We start from the raw sequence: 17,452 nt of genomic DNA on the forward strand, positions 1-17,452 counted from the left end.
TAAGATTAAAATGAAACAATTATTCAAGGATTATAATTTTAAATATAGTCTATAACTTTAAAAGAACTCTTAAAATATACTTTATAATAAAAAACAGAGAAAATATTTTTCAAACATCAGCAGCTAAGTTTTAGTTTCCTTTAAAAAAAAAAGTAAAAAGGCCGGAAAGATGACTCAGGGGTTAAGAGGACTGACTGGTTGCTCTTTCAGAGGAAACAGGTTCAATCCCCAGTACCTGCAGGGCAGTTCACAACTGTCTATAACTCTTGTTGCAGCAAATCTGTCATCCTCACACAGACACATACAGGCAAAACACCAGTGCATATAAAAATAAATAAATCAAAAAAAAAAAAAAAAAGAAAAAGAAAAGAAAAAATAAGACAAGGTATCCCACCTGGGCCTCGTCCTCAAGTGCTGGATTAGTCAGGCACTATCCTGTCCAGTAAAATGCAGTTCCAGGGCTCATGCATGCTAGGCAAATACCCTTCCAACTGAGTCACACCTCCAGCCCTGCAAGCTGGGTGTTCAAATCAAAATGGATTAACAGATAAGACATGAGACTATGATACAAAATATAAGCTCTAAGTGGATGATCCCACTGCCCATTACTATAGTTATTAAAGTTTGTCTTTTGTAATTCTAGGGCATACCTTCTATTTGTTTTACCTAATAAAATTGTAAGGCTTATAAGTCATGCAGGTAAGCAAGGTCAAGGGGAATCTTAACAAGTGTCAACAGGGAACAACAGATCCTTCAAATGCTGGAGGCAGTATCTGAACCCTTAACACTCTGTAAATTCAAAGCAGGGCCAGCAAATTGGCTCAGTGGATAAAGCACTTAGTGCCAAGGCTGGCAATCTGAGTTTGATTCCCAGAACCCACAGGGTGGAAGAAAAGAACCCACTACAAAAAGTTCTCAGCCAGAGAACCTGGAAACAACCTAAATGCCTCTTGACTGAAGAATGGATAAGGAAAATGGGGTACATTTACACAATGGAGTACTACACAGCAGAAAAAAATAACGACATCTTGAATTTTGCAGAAAAATGGATGGAGCTAGAAAACATTATTTTGAGTGAGGTAACCCAGACACAAAGACAATTATCACAAGTACTCACTCATAGGTGGTTTTTAAACATAAAGCAAAGAAAACCAGTCTACAAACCATAATCCCAGAGAATTTAGACAACAATGAGGACACTAAGAGAGACTTACATAGATCTAATCTACATGGGATGTAGAAAGTAGAAAAAGACAAGATCTTCTGAGTAAATTGGGAGCATGGGGACCTTGCGGGGAGGACTGAAGTGGGGGGGGGGGGGAAACAGGAGGGGAAGGGAGGGGAGCAGAGAAAAATGTAGAGCTCAATAAATATCAATAAAAAAAATTTAAAAAAAGTCCTCAGCCAGGCTAGGACTCCTCCCAGCTATCTCTCCAAAAGCAGTCCTCTGAACGCTACACACACTGTAGCATGTGCTCAATCACACACACAGATACACGTTTTTACCCGGCGATGGTTGCGCACTCCTTTAATCCCAGCACTCGGGAGGCAGAGGCAGGCGGATCTCTGTGAGTTTGAGGCCAGCCTCATCTATAGAGTGAGTTCCAGGACAGCCAGGGCTACACAGAGAAAACCTGTCTTGAAAAACCAAAAACCAAAAATCACCCCCCAACCCAAATATGCATTTTTAAAAAGTCCATTATAAACACAGTCCATACAAACAGCAATGCATAAAGTAAAAGCTCTGTGTGCTGCTTCTGTCGGTTTGAACATGGAGGATGAGACCACGGAGAGGCTGAGGACACAGCACTGTCATCAACAAAGGTCCAGGGCCTCTGCTTTAAAAACTGTCTTTTCTTTCCAACACTGGCACCAAAGATTCCTCTGCTAAAACCACACACTTGCTTCATCACTCTATAAACGGTTTGCCATAAGCACAGCCACTATTCCCACTTCAGTGGGCAGCAGTATTCAGAGGAAAGCCGGACCTAACACCTGTCTAATAAACACCAGAAATCCTAGGAAAGCTACTGATGCCCATGCCACAGGCGCTGTCTTCTGACAATAAGGCCTGTACTAAATGGGAGGAATGGGATTCTCAGAGGAAAGCTCCAAAGGTAAAGACATCTGTTTCCACCCAGGTACTCCCCTCAATCCTTCCTAAGTGAAATGACAGGGGATTGGTGAAAACAGTTCCAGAACAGAACCACCTCGCACACATATGCACAGAGCTCAGAGAGTGTAAGGCACTTGTCTAGCAAGTCCAGGCCCTAGCAAGCATGTGTGAAAGACTTGTTTTTCAACAGAGGGTAACAGATTAGGAAGAGAGATCATCTTTCTATACTCTGTACAGACACTACCTCATGGAAACTGTCATGCATGTTCTAAGCACCCAGGGTCAGGACCCATTTCACAGGAGTCAAAAGGCAGGAGGATGTGCACTGACCTGACTGAGACCCACAGAGATCCGCCTGCTAAAGGCACGTGCCACCACCAGCTTTAAAGATTTTTTTTTAAATTATTTTTATTGTCAGGTACTGGTGGAGCCCCAGCACTTGGGAGGTAGAGAAGGCAGATCTTTGTGAGTTCAAAGCCAGTCTGATCTACAAAGTGAATTCCAGGATAGCCGGGACTGTTACACAGAGAAACCCTGACTCAAAACAACAACAATAACAAAAAAACATTATTTTTATTTATGGAGATGGAGAATTGGCTTTGAGATTAAGAATACTTGCTGCTTTTGCTGAGAACAGTTTGGTCTGAGTACCCGATTCACCACTGTCTGTAGTTCTAGTTCCAGGGGATTAAATGCTCTCTTCTGACCCCTCAGGCACCAGGCATCCATGTGGTACACATATAGTCATGCAAAATACTCATACACACAAAATAGTCTTAAAAATATTTATTTTGAGGCTAGAGATGGTTAAGCAGTTAAGAGTACTTACTGCTCTTCCAGAGGACTCAGGTTCAATTCCCAGCACCCACATGGTGGCCTACAGCCATCTGAAACTGTCTATAATTCCAGTTTCAGAGGATTCATGGACACCCTCTTCTGATCTCAGGCAAAATATCCACATACAAAAAAATAAATATTAAAAAAAATTAAAAATCTGGGGCTGGAGAGATGGCTCAGAGTTTAAGAGCATTGCCTGCTCTTCCAAAGGTCCTGAATTCAACTCCCAGCAACCACATGGTGGCTCACAACCATCTGTAATGGGGTCTGGTGCCCTCTTCTGGCCTGCAGAAATACACACAGACAGAATATTGTATACATAATAAACAAACAAACAAACAAACAAATAAATAAATTTAAAGATTGGGCTGGAGAGATGGCTCTGTGGTTAAGAGCACTGCCTGCTCTTCCAAAGGTCTTGAGTTCAATTCCCAGCAACCACATGGTGGCTCACAACCATCTGTAATGAGATCTGGTGCCCTCTCCTGGCCTGCAGGCAGACAGAATACTGAGAATACTGTACACATAATAAATAAATACTTAAAAACAAAATAAAAATCCATTCATTTTATTATGTTTGTCTGTATGCCCCATGTGTGCTCAGATACTTTGGGACAATAGTCTTTTATCCTGTTACTTGTATTATTTTTAAAAAAAAAATGCTGATTGGCCAGTAGCCAGGCAGGAAGTATAGGCGGGGCAACAAGAATGCTGGAAAGAGGGAACTGCATTGTAGAGTTGTGACCCAGCCTCAGAGGAAGCAAGATGTGACTGCCTCACCAAAAAAGGTACCAAGCCTCGTGGCTAACACAGACAAAAATTATGGGTTAATATAAGTTATAAGAGTTAATAAGAAGGCTGAGATACTAGGCCAATCAGTATAATTAATTTAGACCTCTGTGTGATTTCTTTGGAACTTAACGACTGCCGAAACCGGGCAGGACATAAAACTCAGTCAACACTCAGAGACTTAAAAAGAGTGCTGGACCTCCTGAACTTGAATAATAGGGAGTTTAGAAGCCTGATGCGAGCCTGGGGTGCCTTTAATCCCAACACTTGAGAGGCAAGGCCAGCCTGCTCTACAGAGTGAGTTCCAGGACAGCCAGGGCTACACAGAGAAAAACCAAAAAGAATAAGAATAAGCCACCTGAAGAGGGTGCTGGGAAGTGAACTCTGCAAGAGCAGCAAGTGCTCTTAACCTGATTCATCTTTCCAGGCTCTCCCAACAGCACCCCCCCCCCCCTTTTTAAGGCTGAGAGCATGTGTCTCATGCAAAGAAACACCATTTAAAAACAGTAACTTCCCAGTAACTCTTTAAGACCTAATCTGAACTTCCCACAGCACAGGCTAAGTCAGGAAACAACTCAGGAAAGATCAGGTGCTACACTTACTGGCAAGGCCAGTAATAGAACGCAGGCTCCAAAGCCCAGTCAGTCACATTTCTTTTAGATGCTAAAGCCCTTCTGATGTTTCAAGTCTTCTAAGAACAGCAAAGAAACAAGTTAATAATCCAGTAAAAAAAATGTGGGGAAGTTTCTGGATTATAAAAATTTTCTCTAAAAAGGTTCCTGACACAAAATTTTTATCAAGGAAATTCTGGAACACAGGCACCTTCAAAATTCCTAATCTTCTGTAGCAAAATGAAAAATGACCTTCGCCCTCCCCTCTCAGTGGGCTGTAATGATTAGCCCAGCTAGGATGACAGCTAAGGAAAATATAAGACAAGCCTTGTCCAGCTGATTAGAACACTGAACAGATTGACCCCATGACCAAACTCATCCCTTGCACTCAGAAGAAAGTGGGACCCAGGGATGCTTGCAGAGGTCCTCCAAGGCTGCAGACCACTCTGTCTGCTGTCCTCTAGTGGTGGTGCCCACATGAAATGACTGGAAACCAGGAGGGAACAGGGTTAGAGAAGAAGGCACAGCCACAGCAGACTAGGAAAATGGAAAATCTTCATCTCACAGGGTTGGCCCACCAGAGTAGCCTGAGGGGAAGAGGCATTATTAGTTCACTGAATCAGCCGACGTGATAAGGGCGACCAAGAAGAGAACAGATAAGATTAGGAGAATCTGACTTTCTAATTAGGAAAACTAGTGAGCAACACAGCACAAGGTTAAAGGTCAGTCATGTCCGTTTCAGTAAGGAGATAAAAACTGAATAATATTGTCACGGGTTTCCAATTCTGCCTAGCAAGCACAAGACCCAGGGCTGATCCCAGCACCCCAACTCCTACCCCTAAGTAAGGTTTTGATTTAATCCTCAATTATGCTACTGTTTTTTTTCTAGCATTAAGATAAAATGATTGTCAGGATTTCTTTGATCAGATCTTTAGCATTACAACTTTTAGCAGATAAAGGGACAGATAAAAGGTAAGGGCAGGAAGGCTGAAAGAGCAGCTCAAGGCTCAACCACAGCACCTGTAACCAAAGACTTAAGCTGACAGAGTCAGAGTGGGCTATGAACTTCGGGGCACATCTACTCCCTGACTCTTTTTCCACTCAGCCCAAACAAAACTGCTACACTTGAGCCAAGCAACTTTAATTTTTTAATGTAATAAATTTAGGAAAAAATGAAATTTCCAGAAAACTAAAGGAGAATTTCTACATCATCTCCATTAATAAAATCTCTTCCGAACCTGTGAGAAATGCAGATCTTTCTACAATGTACTTTAACATCTATCCACGACTTGGGTTTTCAAAGGCATTCTGGCAGCCCATCTCAGCACATTCAGGTGCACAATAGTGCCTCAGTTTTCCTTCAGTTACCACTGACTGGAGCCATCAGTTTACTAGGATGTACTTGGAATCTCAGACTCTTTCTCCCTATTATCAGTTACCAGGATCCTAAACGTTCTCAAAAAGTGTCCCAAAAAGCTTCATTATTTTTTAAAAAGAGGAAATCAATAAGCACCAACAGAAAACAAAATATCAAACTAACAAAACCCTACCTTCCACTTTTCTAAAGGACATTTTCCATTCACCCCTCTTTCTAAAAGCTCTGAGTGTGGCCTGATTAATATCAATCACAACTCTTCCCTGTTCCAGATTGGAGGTACTTCCGGTTACTGGCTCAAGCCTGAAGGCATCAATTGGATGAGGTTGGTGGTCCACTCCCACCTTCCAGGAGGCAGGAATTACAGCTTCACTTTCCAGGGACTCTTCAGCACACCCTTGGGGGCAAGTTCATCAGGACCCTCTGACCCTCAGCTTTTGAAACAGCAAAGACATTTTTTAAAGCTCCCATTAAGCAGCTAATAAAAACCGTTTTTCACTATAAAGTGCAAGCATTTAAAGCTGGGATAGCAAAGACTTAAAAGTATTTTCCTAAAGCACAGCAACATTAAATAAGGGGAGGGGGCACGACGCCCAGTAGAATTCCATAAACCTTTCAATTTTATCCTTTGACTTGTTCAAATGACTTTTGATAATTACCAAATCCAAACTAGCGATAAAATGCCATTTCCTATTCCAGCCACTGGATTTAAAATTAGATGTTAACTCTCCAGCGGTCCCTTCCCCCAGCTAACTCTGTTCTCCTAGTTACAACGCGTTCTTCAGGAGGATAAGCACAATATGTCACTCTGCTATCTGAAAACTACCAGCTGAAGGAGTCAAAAAAGCAGAGCACACCGAATCTGAGGCCAGCCTGAGTCAGGCACAGCACGGGGTTAAAGGAACCATTTCCTAAGCTCAGATGCGGAGAAGCAGCACGAGCAGAGCAAAGAGGAAAAAGCCAAGTTACATAAAGTCCGATTGTACTCACGGTTTCCTTATTGGGAAGCAGCTCCTTTCTGATTCTGAAGAAGTTCTTGCCGTACTGCCGGAGCCCCTTAACGAAGCGTTTCTGTGATAAAAAAGAAACAAGTGAGACTTAAAAACCAAAACCAAAACAGGATGTCAGCAAAGCAAAGATATCTGCAATCAGCAGAATAGCAACCGCAGAAAAGTCTGAGCTTGGGAATATCAGCCAGGCTGGAGGCTTTCGGCAGCACAGCTGGGACGTGCTGGCAGGGCAGGGCTGCCCCCGGCCTGCGGGGAACCACAAGCAGCGCCGGGGCGTTCCGTTTAAGGCAAGCAGAGCTAAGGCGGCCTCCTGACACCACGGGCTGCACGAAGGTGCAAACAACAAACAGCCCGCGCTGCAATAAACCAGCATAGCTGCTTTCCACCCGCGGAAGCAGCTGCCTTCGCAGAAGTGTCTGGTGCCGCTCCGGCCCTCGTCCCCTTCCGTGACCACGAAAGCCCACCCGAAGCCCGCAACCCCAGAGCCGGGAACAGCCTGGGGTCGAGCCCCCAGCCCGCCGGGTCCGCGGACTTTCACTTCGGCCGGATCCACGAGCCGCCCCCACCTCCGATCCCAGCGCAACCCGCAGCCACAGGTAAGGAGGCCGCGCCCGTCCCCGGGCTCCACAAAGCGCAGGGCCAAGCGGCCTCGGGCTGCTCAGCGTGTGACCGCGGCGGGGCCGCGCGGAGCGCGGGGCGCGGGGAGCGGAGGGCGCCGGGGGAGGAGGCTGGAGCGCAGCGAGCCCGGCGGCGGGCAGCTGCAAAAGGCGGCCTGGATCGCCGCCGCGGCCCGCTCGACTCCGCCCCGCCCGGCCCCGTAGGCGGCCGAGCCCCCGCCGCGGCCTTCTCAGGGTCCTCCCTGCGGGCGGGGCACCACAGTAGCGAAACTTGCTCCCCACGCAGGCCAGGCCACACGCCCACTGAGAGGCAGCGAAACCCGCGCCGGTCCCCACCCCCATGGCTGCTCCAGCCAGCGGCTGGGGTGTTCGCTCCCGCCAGGCCCGGGTATCAGCCTGCACTTCACAAGTGATCACCACGGAAGGGCCTCTGCCAATAAATCACCTGCCCACCAGGAAGAGGGGCCTCCCACTCCGGGTGTTAGAGACCTGTGGGACAAACGTCGGGAATGGCCAGCCCTGGCCTGTAAGATCCATCTGCAACCTCCTACTCTAGTCCTTCAGGCTCTGCGAGTTCCGATTTCTCCTTTTGCTAGGATATGACTCATCACTGTCAATTTTCAATATAATTGATATAGTTCAGAGGGAATAATCTGGGAGACACAAGAAGGCAGCGCACACTCCTCTGGTATGAAGAGCGATTTTTGGTACTTGACGTCGGCATCAGGCATACAATCAACAGGCATCCTAAGCTGCACACATCATCTCCACCAGAACTAGAACAAGAGCTCTGCCCTCAAGGAGTTCCCATTCAGCCCAGAGAAGCAAATAGGTACAGAAAACTCTTGGGCCTCTAAGGAAAGCAGCAGAGGAACAAAGGGTGGTGGTGGAGCTAGGAGGAGGAAGCTTACAAGGCCTGACTTAGGGGAAGTAACCAGGAAGAGCATTAGCCTGCCAGGTGGGTTCCAGCTGGACTTGAGGCTGACCAAGAAGGACACACGAACATTCTGGAAGCTGCAAGGACAAGGTATGCAGAAAAAGTGACTGCCTGCAGAAGAGACTGAGACCAGGCTGCACAGAGTTCTGAGGGCCCATGGCAGACCAGGGGTTGAAGGAGGAACTTTCCCTGGGGAGACCCTGGTATGGACCAGGAACAGAGCAGAGGCTGGCACACTGCACTGGTAGGAAATTAGGCCATGAACTCACTGTAATAATTTACCAAGCCCCTAGCACTGGGAGGGACTCTGAAAACTCTTGCCAGGACGTGTATTAAACCGTGACTGGCTTTCAGCAGGTAAGGCAAGTGCATGTGGGATCACTCCAGAGCACTGAGGCACTACCTGCTCAAAGAAGCAAGGGCATCTCCCTGTGCACCAAGGAAGCCCAGAAGACAGAGGGACGACCGTGGCCTTTGGCAGCACAGAACGTCTTCACACCAAGGCAGGAGGGCATGGGACAGATTACCAAGGTGAGTGGCAGCATTGTAGGCTTGGCGGTGGCTCTGAGAAGAGGAATGGGCTGTGGGAGACAGTTTGGGGGTGGAATACCAGACTGCAGGGTCAGATGTAGGGTTAGTACCCAGTGACACACAACATGTTCAGCAGAAGAGAGGAAAGGGGCTAGTTCTGGGCCATCTGGGTCATATGAGAGAGGAACGTGAGAAACAGCATGCAAACCAGTGGTGGCCAGAGAGTGCAGTTTAGTTAAGAAACTGATCAAGGTAACCCAGCCTCACAAACCTTCTGTTTCCTGACATTTCCTATGAAATTCATTCTATGTCAGTGGCTATCCTAAAACTACACGTTCCAGTTCACTTAACACCAGCATGCCAGTTCTTCAGTTCTCCTGCTCAGTCCTTCCTTCCTTCCCACCTACTCAGCACAGGTCCAGGCCCCACCTCCAGCCCTACCTCCAGGAACTTAGCTCACCATACAGCCTGTTAGAAGCCTCTGCCAAGGAATTTTTCAAAACTACAGATTTTAAGCACATACTTGTAATTCTAGTGCAAGAGGATCAGAAGTTTAAGGTTATACTCAAGCTACACAGCAGATTTGAAAATAGCACAGGCTACATGAGACCCTGTCTCAAAAACAAAAACTACATCTTGGCCAGGTGGTGGTGCTTCATGCCTTTAATCCCAGCACTGGGGAGTCAAAGACAGGTGGATCTCTGTGAGTTTGAGGCCAGATTGGTCTACAAAGCGAATTTCAGGACAGCCAGGGCTGTTACACTGAGAAACCCTGTCTCAGAAAAATAAAGAACAAAACCCAAAAACAAACAAACAAACAAAAGCACTGCTTCTTTCCCCAGCCCCTGTCTAAGAACATCATGTGCGGACAGTGCCTGTCCACCTGAGCTGACTTCTAAGGCCTCCATCCCTCCCTCCCATGCAGATGTCTAATGACCCAGTCTGTCTCCAAAGTTCATTTCAGATGCAGACTCAAATCCTTTCTGCTCCAAAAGTAAAGCCCTGTGACCAGCCCCTCCCATTCACTCAGTCTGTAAACCCTACAAAGACAGGAATTCTGTCACATGCCATTGTCACATGCCATTTTCCCTCCCTAGGGTGCAGGGCACTGGGTATTCACTAAGTTTTTGAAACAAGTGAAGTCAACTGTGAGACGAGGTGGGGCTGAGCTGGGGTGTTCATCATGGAACTAGACTAAGAAATGGAGAATAGCCAGGTGACGTTGGCTTAACTAAAATTCCAGCACTTGAGAGATGGAGGCAGGAGGATAAAGAATTCAACGTCATTCTTCTGTACATAGAATCTGAGGCTTGTCTTGCTACATCAGACCCTGCATTAAAAAGTAAAGCAAAGAAAAACAAAACAAACAAACAAAAACATAAAAAAAAACCCTCCACCAACACCCCACAGCAAAGAAAAAAGCCCCACCACAGAGATATCCAGGCTGAACTCTGAAAGTAGACCTGACCTCCACTTCATGACAACCAGTCCTTTTGGTTTTTCTCTATCACCTGGCCTCTAAATGTGTTTCCAGAGTTTTGGACTTTCTGCTCACCCAAACTCCCAGGACAACCTGCTGCATGCTGCCTTGGCTGTCACTATATCCTAAGGCTGAGAACACTCAGTAGACTGTATTATAGATATCTCAAACTACCACACTTCCAGAAATATGAATTTGGCATTTGATGATGAACATAATCTATCACTGCTGTCCATGCATGAAAAGTACAAACTGCCCTTGCCTTAGCCCCACAAAAAAAAAAAAAAAAAAAAAAAAAAAGAGAGAGAGAGAGAGAGAGAGAGAGAGAGAGAGAAAGAGGAAGTAAAAGCTTCATGTGGCCTGTGCTGTTATTTCTCTATGGAAAGCCACAGGCCTCAAAACCAGCCAAACATCTGCCTCTCAGGACGACTTCACCTGTGGTTTACCAGAAATGCAGAGTGGCTTCTAAAATCGAAAGAGAGCCAAGCCCTCAGAGCATGGTAGTTGGCCGCCAGTGTGTAAGACTGGCTTCTAAGGCCATGAGCCCATTCCCTCTGTGCACCTCTTTCCAGGTGAAGACCTGGATGTTTTCAATGGTAATTTAATAATTAGCATATTGACTTGTTCACAGAGGAGTGCTAAGCCACTAAGTTCATGGCCATGGCCTGTTCTTTTCAAGGCTTTGTGTGTTACTTCTCTGTGGCTGACAGTGTAGACATTAGGACGCCAGGCTGCCAAGGGTGACGGAGGAAGAAGATATATACATTTAAACTGTGTGAACTGTGGGTCACAGGCCAGTGCTAGGAGCCCTGCTTTCTGCTCCAGCGCTTGCCATTACCCCAACTCGCATATGGGCGCTGGCTCTTAGGAAGCTGGCACTTGTTTCTTCGGTACTTTTCATCTCCAAGCAACCTAAGTGTGCACACTGGGAGCAAAACCACATTGTTTTCTATTTCTGCATCCTCACAGCCAGGTGAAACCCAAACAGAAACCTGTACTTATCTATGGCAAAGGGAATATTCTTTGATGTCCCAACTCAGTTCATGAGTTTGCTATTGGTTTGTCTACCTAAGCTCCTAGCAGGGAAAACTTAACTCTTGGATTTAGAAAATGTGAAGAGGGTCTGGAGAGTTGACCCAGTGGTTAAGAGCACTTGTTGCTTTTGCAGAGGGTTTGATTCCTAGTACCCACATGGAGGCTCACAACTATCTGTAACTCCAGTTCCAGGGGAACTGACACACTCTTCTGATCTCTCAGGGTACCAGGCACACACACAGTGGACTTACATACATATAGGCAAAACAATCAGTCCCATGAAACTTTTTAAAAGTATTCAGAACATTAAAGTTGGGGCTCTGCTCCCCAGGCCCCATGTGTGTATAAAGCAAACAATACTTGAGGCCCGTAAGTTAAAACTCAATGAGACAAATCTGGCCATCAGTAAAAGGTTTATGAACATACTACAGCCAGAAATTAATGAAAACCTCACACACAGCGGAGTTTCTGTCAGCACTCACCCATGTCGTATTGTGCAACCCTCACTGCAGCTGCTGAGCACACAATCTACGCACTGTGCATGCCATCATACCATGCAGTGCGAATGAATGCTGCATCAAACACCTTCAGATGTAAGATGAAGGGCAGTGTTGTTACAGTGCTCATGAAGTTTTCTGCTCTTACAGAAACAATGGTTTAACTATGAAAAACAAAGACTTTTTAAATATTTTCCTAATTGTTTAAGTATCAAATTAGTCTATTCTTGTGGTATTAAGGATAAGGTGGATTATGTGGTATTAAGAAAGCTTTTTAAATTATTGTTTTGCTCTTCCTGTAAGCAGCCAGAGGTGATCAGTGAAGAAGGTTCGCTACTCTCTTAACCCAGAAAACCCTACAAAATCATGCAAATCGAGAGGATCAAACCTTCAGGTTCACTTTAAGAACACCCGTGAAACAGCCCAGGCCATCAAGGGTATGCATATCCGAAAAGCCACCAAGTATCTGAAAGATGTCACTTTGAAGAAGCAGTGTGTGCCATTCCGATGGTACAATGGTGGAGTCGGTAGGTGTGCCCAGGCCAAACAGTGGGGCTGGACACAGGGTCGGTGGCCAAAAAGAGAGTTGAATTCTTGCTGCACATGTTTAAAAGCATAGAGAGAGATGCTGAACTGAAGATGTAGATTCTCTAGTCATTGAACACATCCAAGTAACAAAGCACCTAAGATGTACCGATGAACTTACAGAGCTCATGGACCAATTAATCTATACATGAGATCCCCTGCCACATGGAGATGATCCTCACTGAAAAGGAACAGATTGTCCCAAAGCCAGAAGAGGAGGTTGCACAGAAGAAAAAGATATCCCAGAAGAAACTGAAGAAACAAAAACTAATGGCACGGGAATAAATTCAGCATAAAATAAATGCAAATAATTAAATAAAAAGTAAAAAAAATTCATTGTTTTAAGGCTAAGAGCTTTTGTTGTTATTCCAGAGGACCCACGTTTGGTTCCTAGCACCTACACCCAGCAGCTCACAGCCACCTGTCAGCTCCAGGGGATCTGGCACAGTCTGCTGGCCTCCACAGGTATCTGTGAGGCATTCCCTCACAGACACGTGCAAAGGTGCACACACACACAAATAAAAATAAAACCAATCTCTAAAATTTGACATTCTGAGGGCTGGAAAAGTGGCTTAGCGTGTCAGGGGGCTTACAGCTAAGCCTGACAACCTGAGTTCCATCCCTAAGACCCTTATGGTGGAAGGAGAGAACTCCTACAAGCTGTCCTCTGGTCTCCAAATGAAGCCTATGGCATGCACATGCCCCAACACAGACATCCAACACAGACATACTAACACACAGAAATAAACAATGCATAAGAAGAAAATTTTAAATGAAGGTTGCCTTTGAGTTTCATAAAAATTGTCAAATCCTGGCTTGGGATTAGGACAGAATTTCCAGCTACTTCTGAAAATGCCTAAATAATACTTCAGCCATTTTGTGCTATGTTTTTATGTGAAGTTGTGTCCTCAACATTGATATTATAAAAATCTAAATATTGAATAATTCTGAAAAACCCCAAAGATGCTCAACTCCTGCATTATTATTCAACCAAGATTTCTTTTATGTCAAATAAGCACACCCACATCACTAATATGCAAATGTATTTTCACTGCTAATAAATAGTAAAATTTGATGCATATCAAATCACTTTCAAATAAATTTATGATTATCAGTACATGTTTGATTTAGACATCTATTTATACATATACTAGGGCTATCGAAAACTTCTCAGATTGAAAGAGGTTGAAAGAGGAGTGTATTCAATAAGCCCTAATAGTCTACTCTTTGGTGTCACAGAGAACTCTGACTCGGCTGTTTAGTACATTCCTGAAATGGAGATACTTACAGAAATAAAAAGAACAAGGCTGAAATGCAGTAACATTAATCTCCCCTACAGGTTAATGTGTTCAGAGGTTCCTCTTGTGCTTGGGCAAACCTGCCTGAGCTATGACTACATAAATAACCTATAAACCAGCCATTGTGTTCTCCTGTCCTGTCTACCTTGAGAGATGGCTAGCTGGGTCCAGACAAGAGGCTTCACCATTAGTCCTACTAATCAACAACATATCTGGGCTGGACAGTGGTGGCGCACGCCTTTAATCCTAGCACTTGGGAGGCAGAGGAAGGTGGATCTCTGAGTTCAAGGCCAACCTGGTCTACAAAGTGAGTTCCAGTACAGCTAGGGCTGTTACACAGAAAAACCGTCTCGGAAAACAAAAAAGAAACAAACACACACACACAAACACCCCAGCACAACAGCAACAACCTATCTGCAGTTTTATGTGTTTGTTGGCATGGGGATGGTAGTGAAGTGTTGCCTGACATAGCAATAAAACAGCTGCATGCTACCTTGCATAGGCACTGCCTCAGGCTCTAATGGCAGGACCTTCCTCAATCATTCTAATAGTCCCATTTTAGATTTGAGGAAATTATATGGTATACAATGGTGCCAAATCCTTGATCATGGTGGGAGGGTCAAAGGTGACATACATAAACAAGAAGCCTCAAGACTGTGATGGGGTGCAGATATTAAAAGCAAAGTACAGATCAGAGATGGTTGCTGCCCCTTTCAGTATTCAAAATTATCTATAAATGGGCAAGTAAAGGGTATCCTCACTGTTTATTCCTGTCTCTTCCCTTCCAACCTTGTCTTTTACATAAAATTCTTACCCCTGCAGCAACAACAATAGTAATAATAATAATAATGTACTGGGAATATCCAATTGGACAGCAGTCCTAAGAGTAAGTCCTGCAGAGGGTCAGGTGTGCCTAAACCTCTAGATCACATGCACACATGGCTCTCTCCAAACCATCTACGTGCTGAATCTGACTCCAGTCTGCAGCAGGAAGAGAGCAGACGAGAGCAGAAGAGAGGGGCTGGACTGCATACCAGCCTACGAGACCTCTGCATTAGCTACTAGCTGAGAGCTTTCAAAATTAACTCCCTCTGGTGAATTTTAACTAGTGTATCACAGTCAGAAACTCGCCAGGACTTCTCCACTTGATCCTCTTACACAACAGTTTAGAAAACACTGTAGGATTAAAATGAGTCCCACTGTGAAAATGGCTTTTTGCTCCACCCTGTTTGCTTCACAGAACTTCATGTTAATAATGTATTAGTTCTCAGGGGACTGACAAGCAGGCAGATCTGCAAGTAAGCAGTCTACAGTCACCCTCCCAACCCAACCCCAGAGACAGACACAAAATGTCAGCCAGACAGTAAGAAAACTCTATCCACTATTCCTGAAAGGAAGGCAGGAGAAAAGTGTCCTGAATGCAGTAAAGTTCAAATAGTGTGCTGCATAACCCTGGTACCTAAGCTACAGCTGCTCTGACATCCCACAGGGTGACGGCCTACGCCAGTACAGCATGCAGTCCTGGTCATCAATTAACATCACCCAACCCATATCTAATACACAGCCTCTGAGATCTGTGTCTTTTGCTTTTGGTTTGAAGCTCTTAAACATTAATGAAAGGTGTCCTGGTGGGGCACCATTTTGGCAAAGCATAGCACCACAATGTGCCTAAGGGGAGACCACTGCTCCTGGTCTCCGTTTCCACTCCATTACGGCTAGTGTTAATCCAATCCAGCTGAAAGTTTAATTAACTTACAGTTTCAGCTTGGCAAATTGGATAGCAATGTAAATCCTACTCTTTTGTGCCGAGCATGGTGGCACACAACTTTAACTCAACATTTGGGAAGCAGAAGCAGGCAGGTTTCTATGAATCTGAGGCCAGCCAGGTCTACAGAGTGAGTTCCAGGCCAGCCACAGTGAGACCCTATTTCAAAAACCCCAAATAAATACTATTCTTTTACTGGTTATTATTAAATCTCTTAATTTCTTTTATTTTTTAGATAAAAAATATTGCAAAAAACCATATGGCAAGATGGTAAGGTTCCAGAAACACTGAGGAACTGTGAAGGAGCATGCAGTGGTCCCTCTTAGTTACTGAAATATAAAAATGCTTTCTATAAATTCCAAGAATGAATTCAAAGAATACATGCAAATGGCTATTTTCAGAAAGATTAAACCCACCCTCAAACATCCCTAACTAATAATACATTTTGGGTTTTGTGGGTTACTTTATTTTCTGGGTATGGCTGTTTTGTCTGCATGTGCCGAAATTCAGAAGAGGGCACTGGATGTCCTGAAACTGGAGTTCCAGACGGTTATGAGCCATCATGGGGGTCCTGGGAACAGATACCAGTCTTCTGCAAAAGCCATCTCCCAGGCTCCTCTCTCCAAAGCTGATATATTACTGAGTCAGACTTGAATGCACACTCTTCTGAGAAGTATTGTTTAGTCTCATGTCCTGACACGAGGCTATGGGCTAAGGACATGACAATGTCTGTGTGGACACCACACTGAGGGATCCTGGACTGCTCAAAGCTCAAAGCAGTCTAGTCCTGAGCCTAGAGACTCATCAACTTTCTCTGGCTTACTTCCTGCATGGCGCTCAAGAGCCTCTGCACAGCCAGGACCCCTGTATCTCCAGAGCTGCACCTCAGTTGTTGAATTCGTATGTAGGACACGCTGCTGGGACTGCAATCAGGTAGGGACTAAAACATTTCATAAACATACAACCTACCACACAGCCTTAAAAGCCCATGGCTACCTCAGGATTCCAGAATGTCCTGGTCTACCTACTGATCCCTGCCTTCACTACGTTCCAGTCAGAACCTGACACATGATTAGTTTTTCATGTTTTGGGGGCGGGGGGTTGTTTTTGTTTTTCCAAAACAGGGTTTCTCTGTGTAGCTTTGGAGCCTGTCATAGAACTTGCTCTGTAGACCAGCCTGGCATCAAACTCCTCCTGTCTCTGCCTTTAGAGTACAGGATTAGTTCTATGTGCATGGAGAGCTCACTTACAGCTTGTCTGCTAACCCTCAGCAAACTAGTGTGGACACGGAGAGCCCACCTATAGCTTGTCTGTAACCCTCGGCAAACTAGTGTGGTGTTTTTAGTCCTCTGAGCCCCTACTGCTGTCAGTTGTAGCTGACTTACAAATAGCTGAAAATGCCTTAAATAAATACATTTTATTTATTTGTTGAAACAGGGTTTCTCCATGTAGTTCTGGCTGTCCTGGAATTTGCTCTGTAAGACCAGGCTGGCCTCAAACTCAGAGATCCACCTGTCTCTGCCTTCAGTGCTGGGACTAAAGGTATGCACAACCACACTGGGCTCTAAATAAAGGTAATGGCAAGGATACAGTCTTGAATGAGAACTATTCCCCATACTCTAGTATTTGCACATGTGTTCCCTGCTTGGTGCTGTTGGGAAGGTCAAGGAACCTTTAGGGATGGAGCCTTGTCTCATCTCCAGTTCTTGCTGCTTCCTGGCTGCAGCTAAGATGTGACTTCCCAGCTTCCTGCTTTAGCTGTTGTGCTTGCTCTGACGTCCTGTGATCTCTTCTCTGAGCTGTTTAGTCATGGTATTCTATCACAGCAACAGAACAGTAATTAATGCCAACAACAGCAATCCCAGTTCAGCCGCTGTGAGCTGAGCTGTGATGGTTCTCGCCATTAATCCCAGCACTGGTCACCAGGACAGCCAGGGCTACACAGAGTAACCCTGACTCGAACCTCCCC

General features: G+C 45.1%; 1 protein-coding gene and 1 pseudogene across 10 annotated transcripts in view; one reads left to right on the top strand and one right to left on the bottom strand.

The window, feature by feature from the left end:
* The window catches only part of Rere (arginine-glutamic acid dipeptide repeats), a 343,378-nt gene that overhangs the window by 43,652 nt on the left and 282,274 nt on the right, over positions 1 to 17,452 (bottom strand). For all 10 annotated transcript variants that reach the window (XM_038333039.1, XM_038333048.1, XM_038333047.1 and 7 more), the window contains one exon: positions 6,719 to 6,799. In XM_038333039.1, coding sequence (XP_038188967.1) covers positions 6,719 to 6,799 — 81 coding nt within the window. The remainder of the gene's footprint in view (positions 1 to 6,718; positions 6,800 to 17,452) is intronic.
* LOC119816418 lies at positions 8,449 to 12,705 on the top strand (annotated as a pseudogene).

This window comes from Arvicola amphibius, chromosome 6 (assembly GCF_903992535.2).
Source record: "Arvicola amphibius chromosome 6, mArvAmp1.2, whole genome shotgun sequence".
Classification (NCBI taxonomy): domain Eukaryota; kingdom Metazoa; phylum Chordata; class Mammalia; order Rodentia; family Cricetidae; genus Arvicola; species Arvicola amphibius.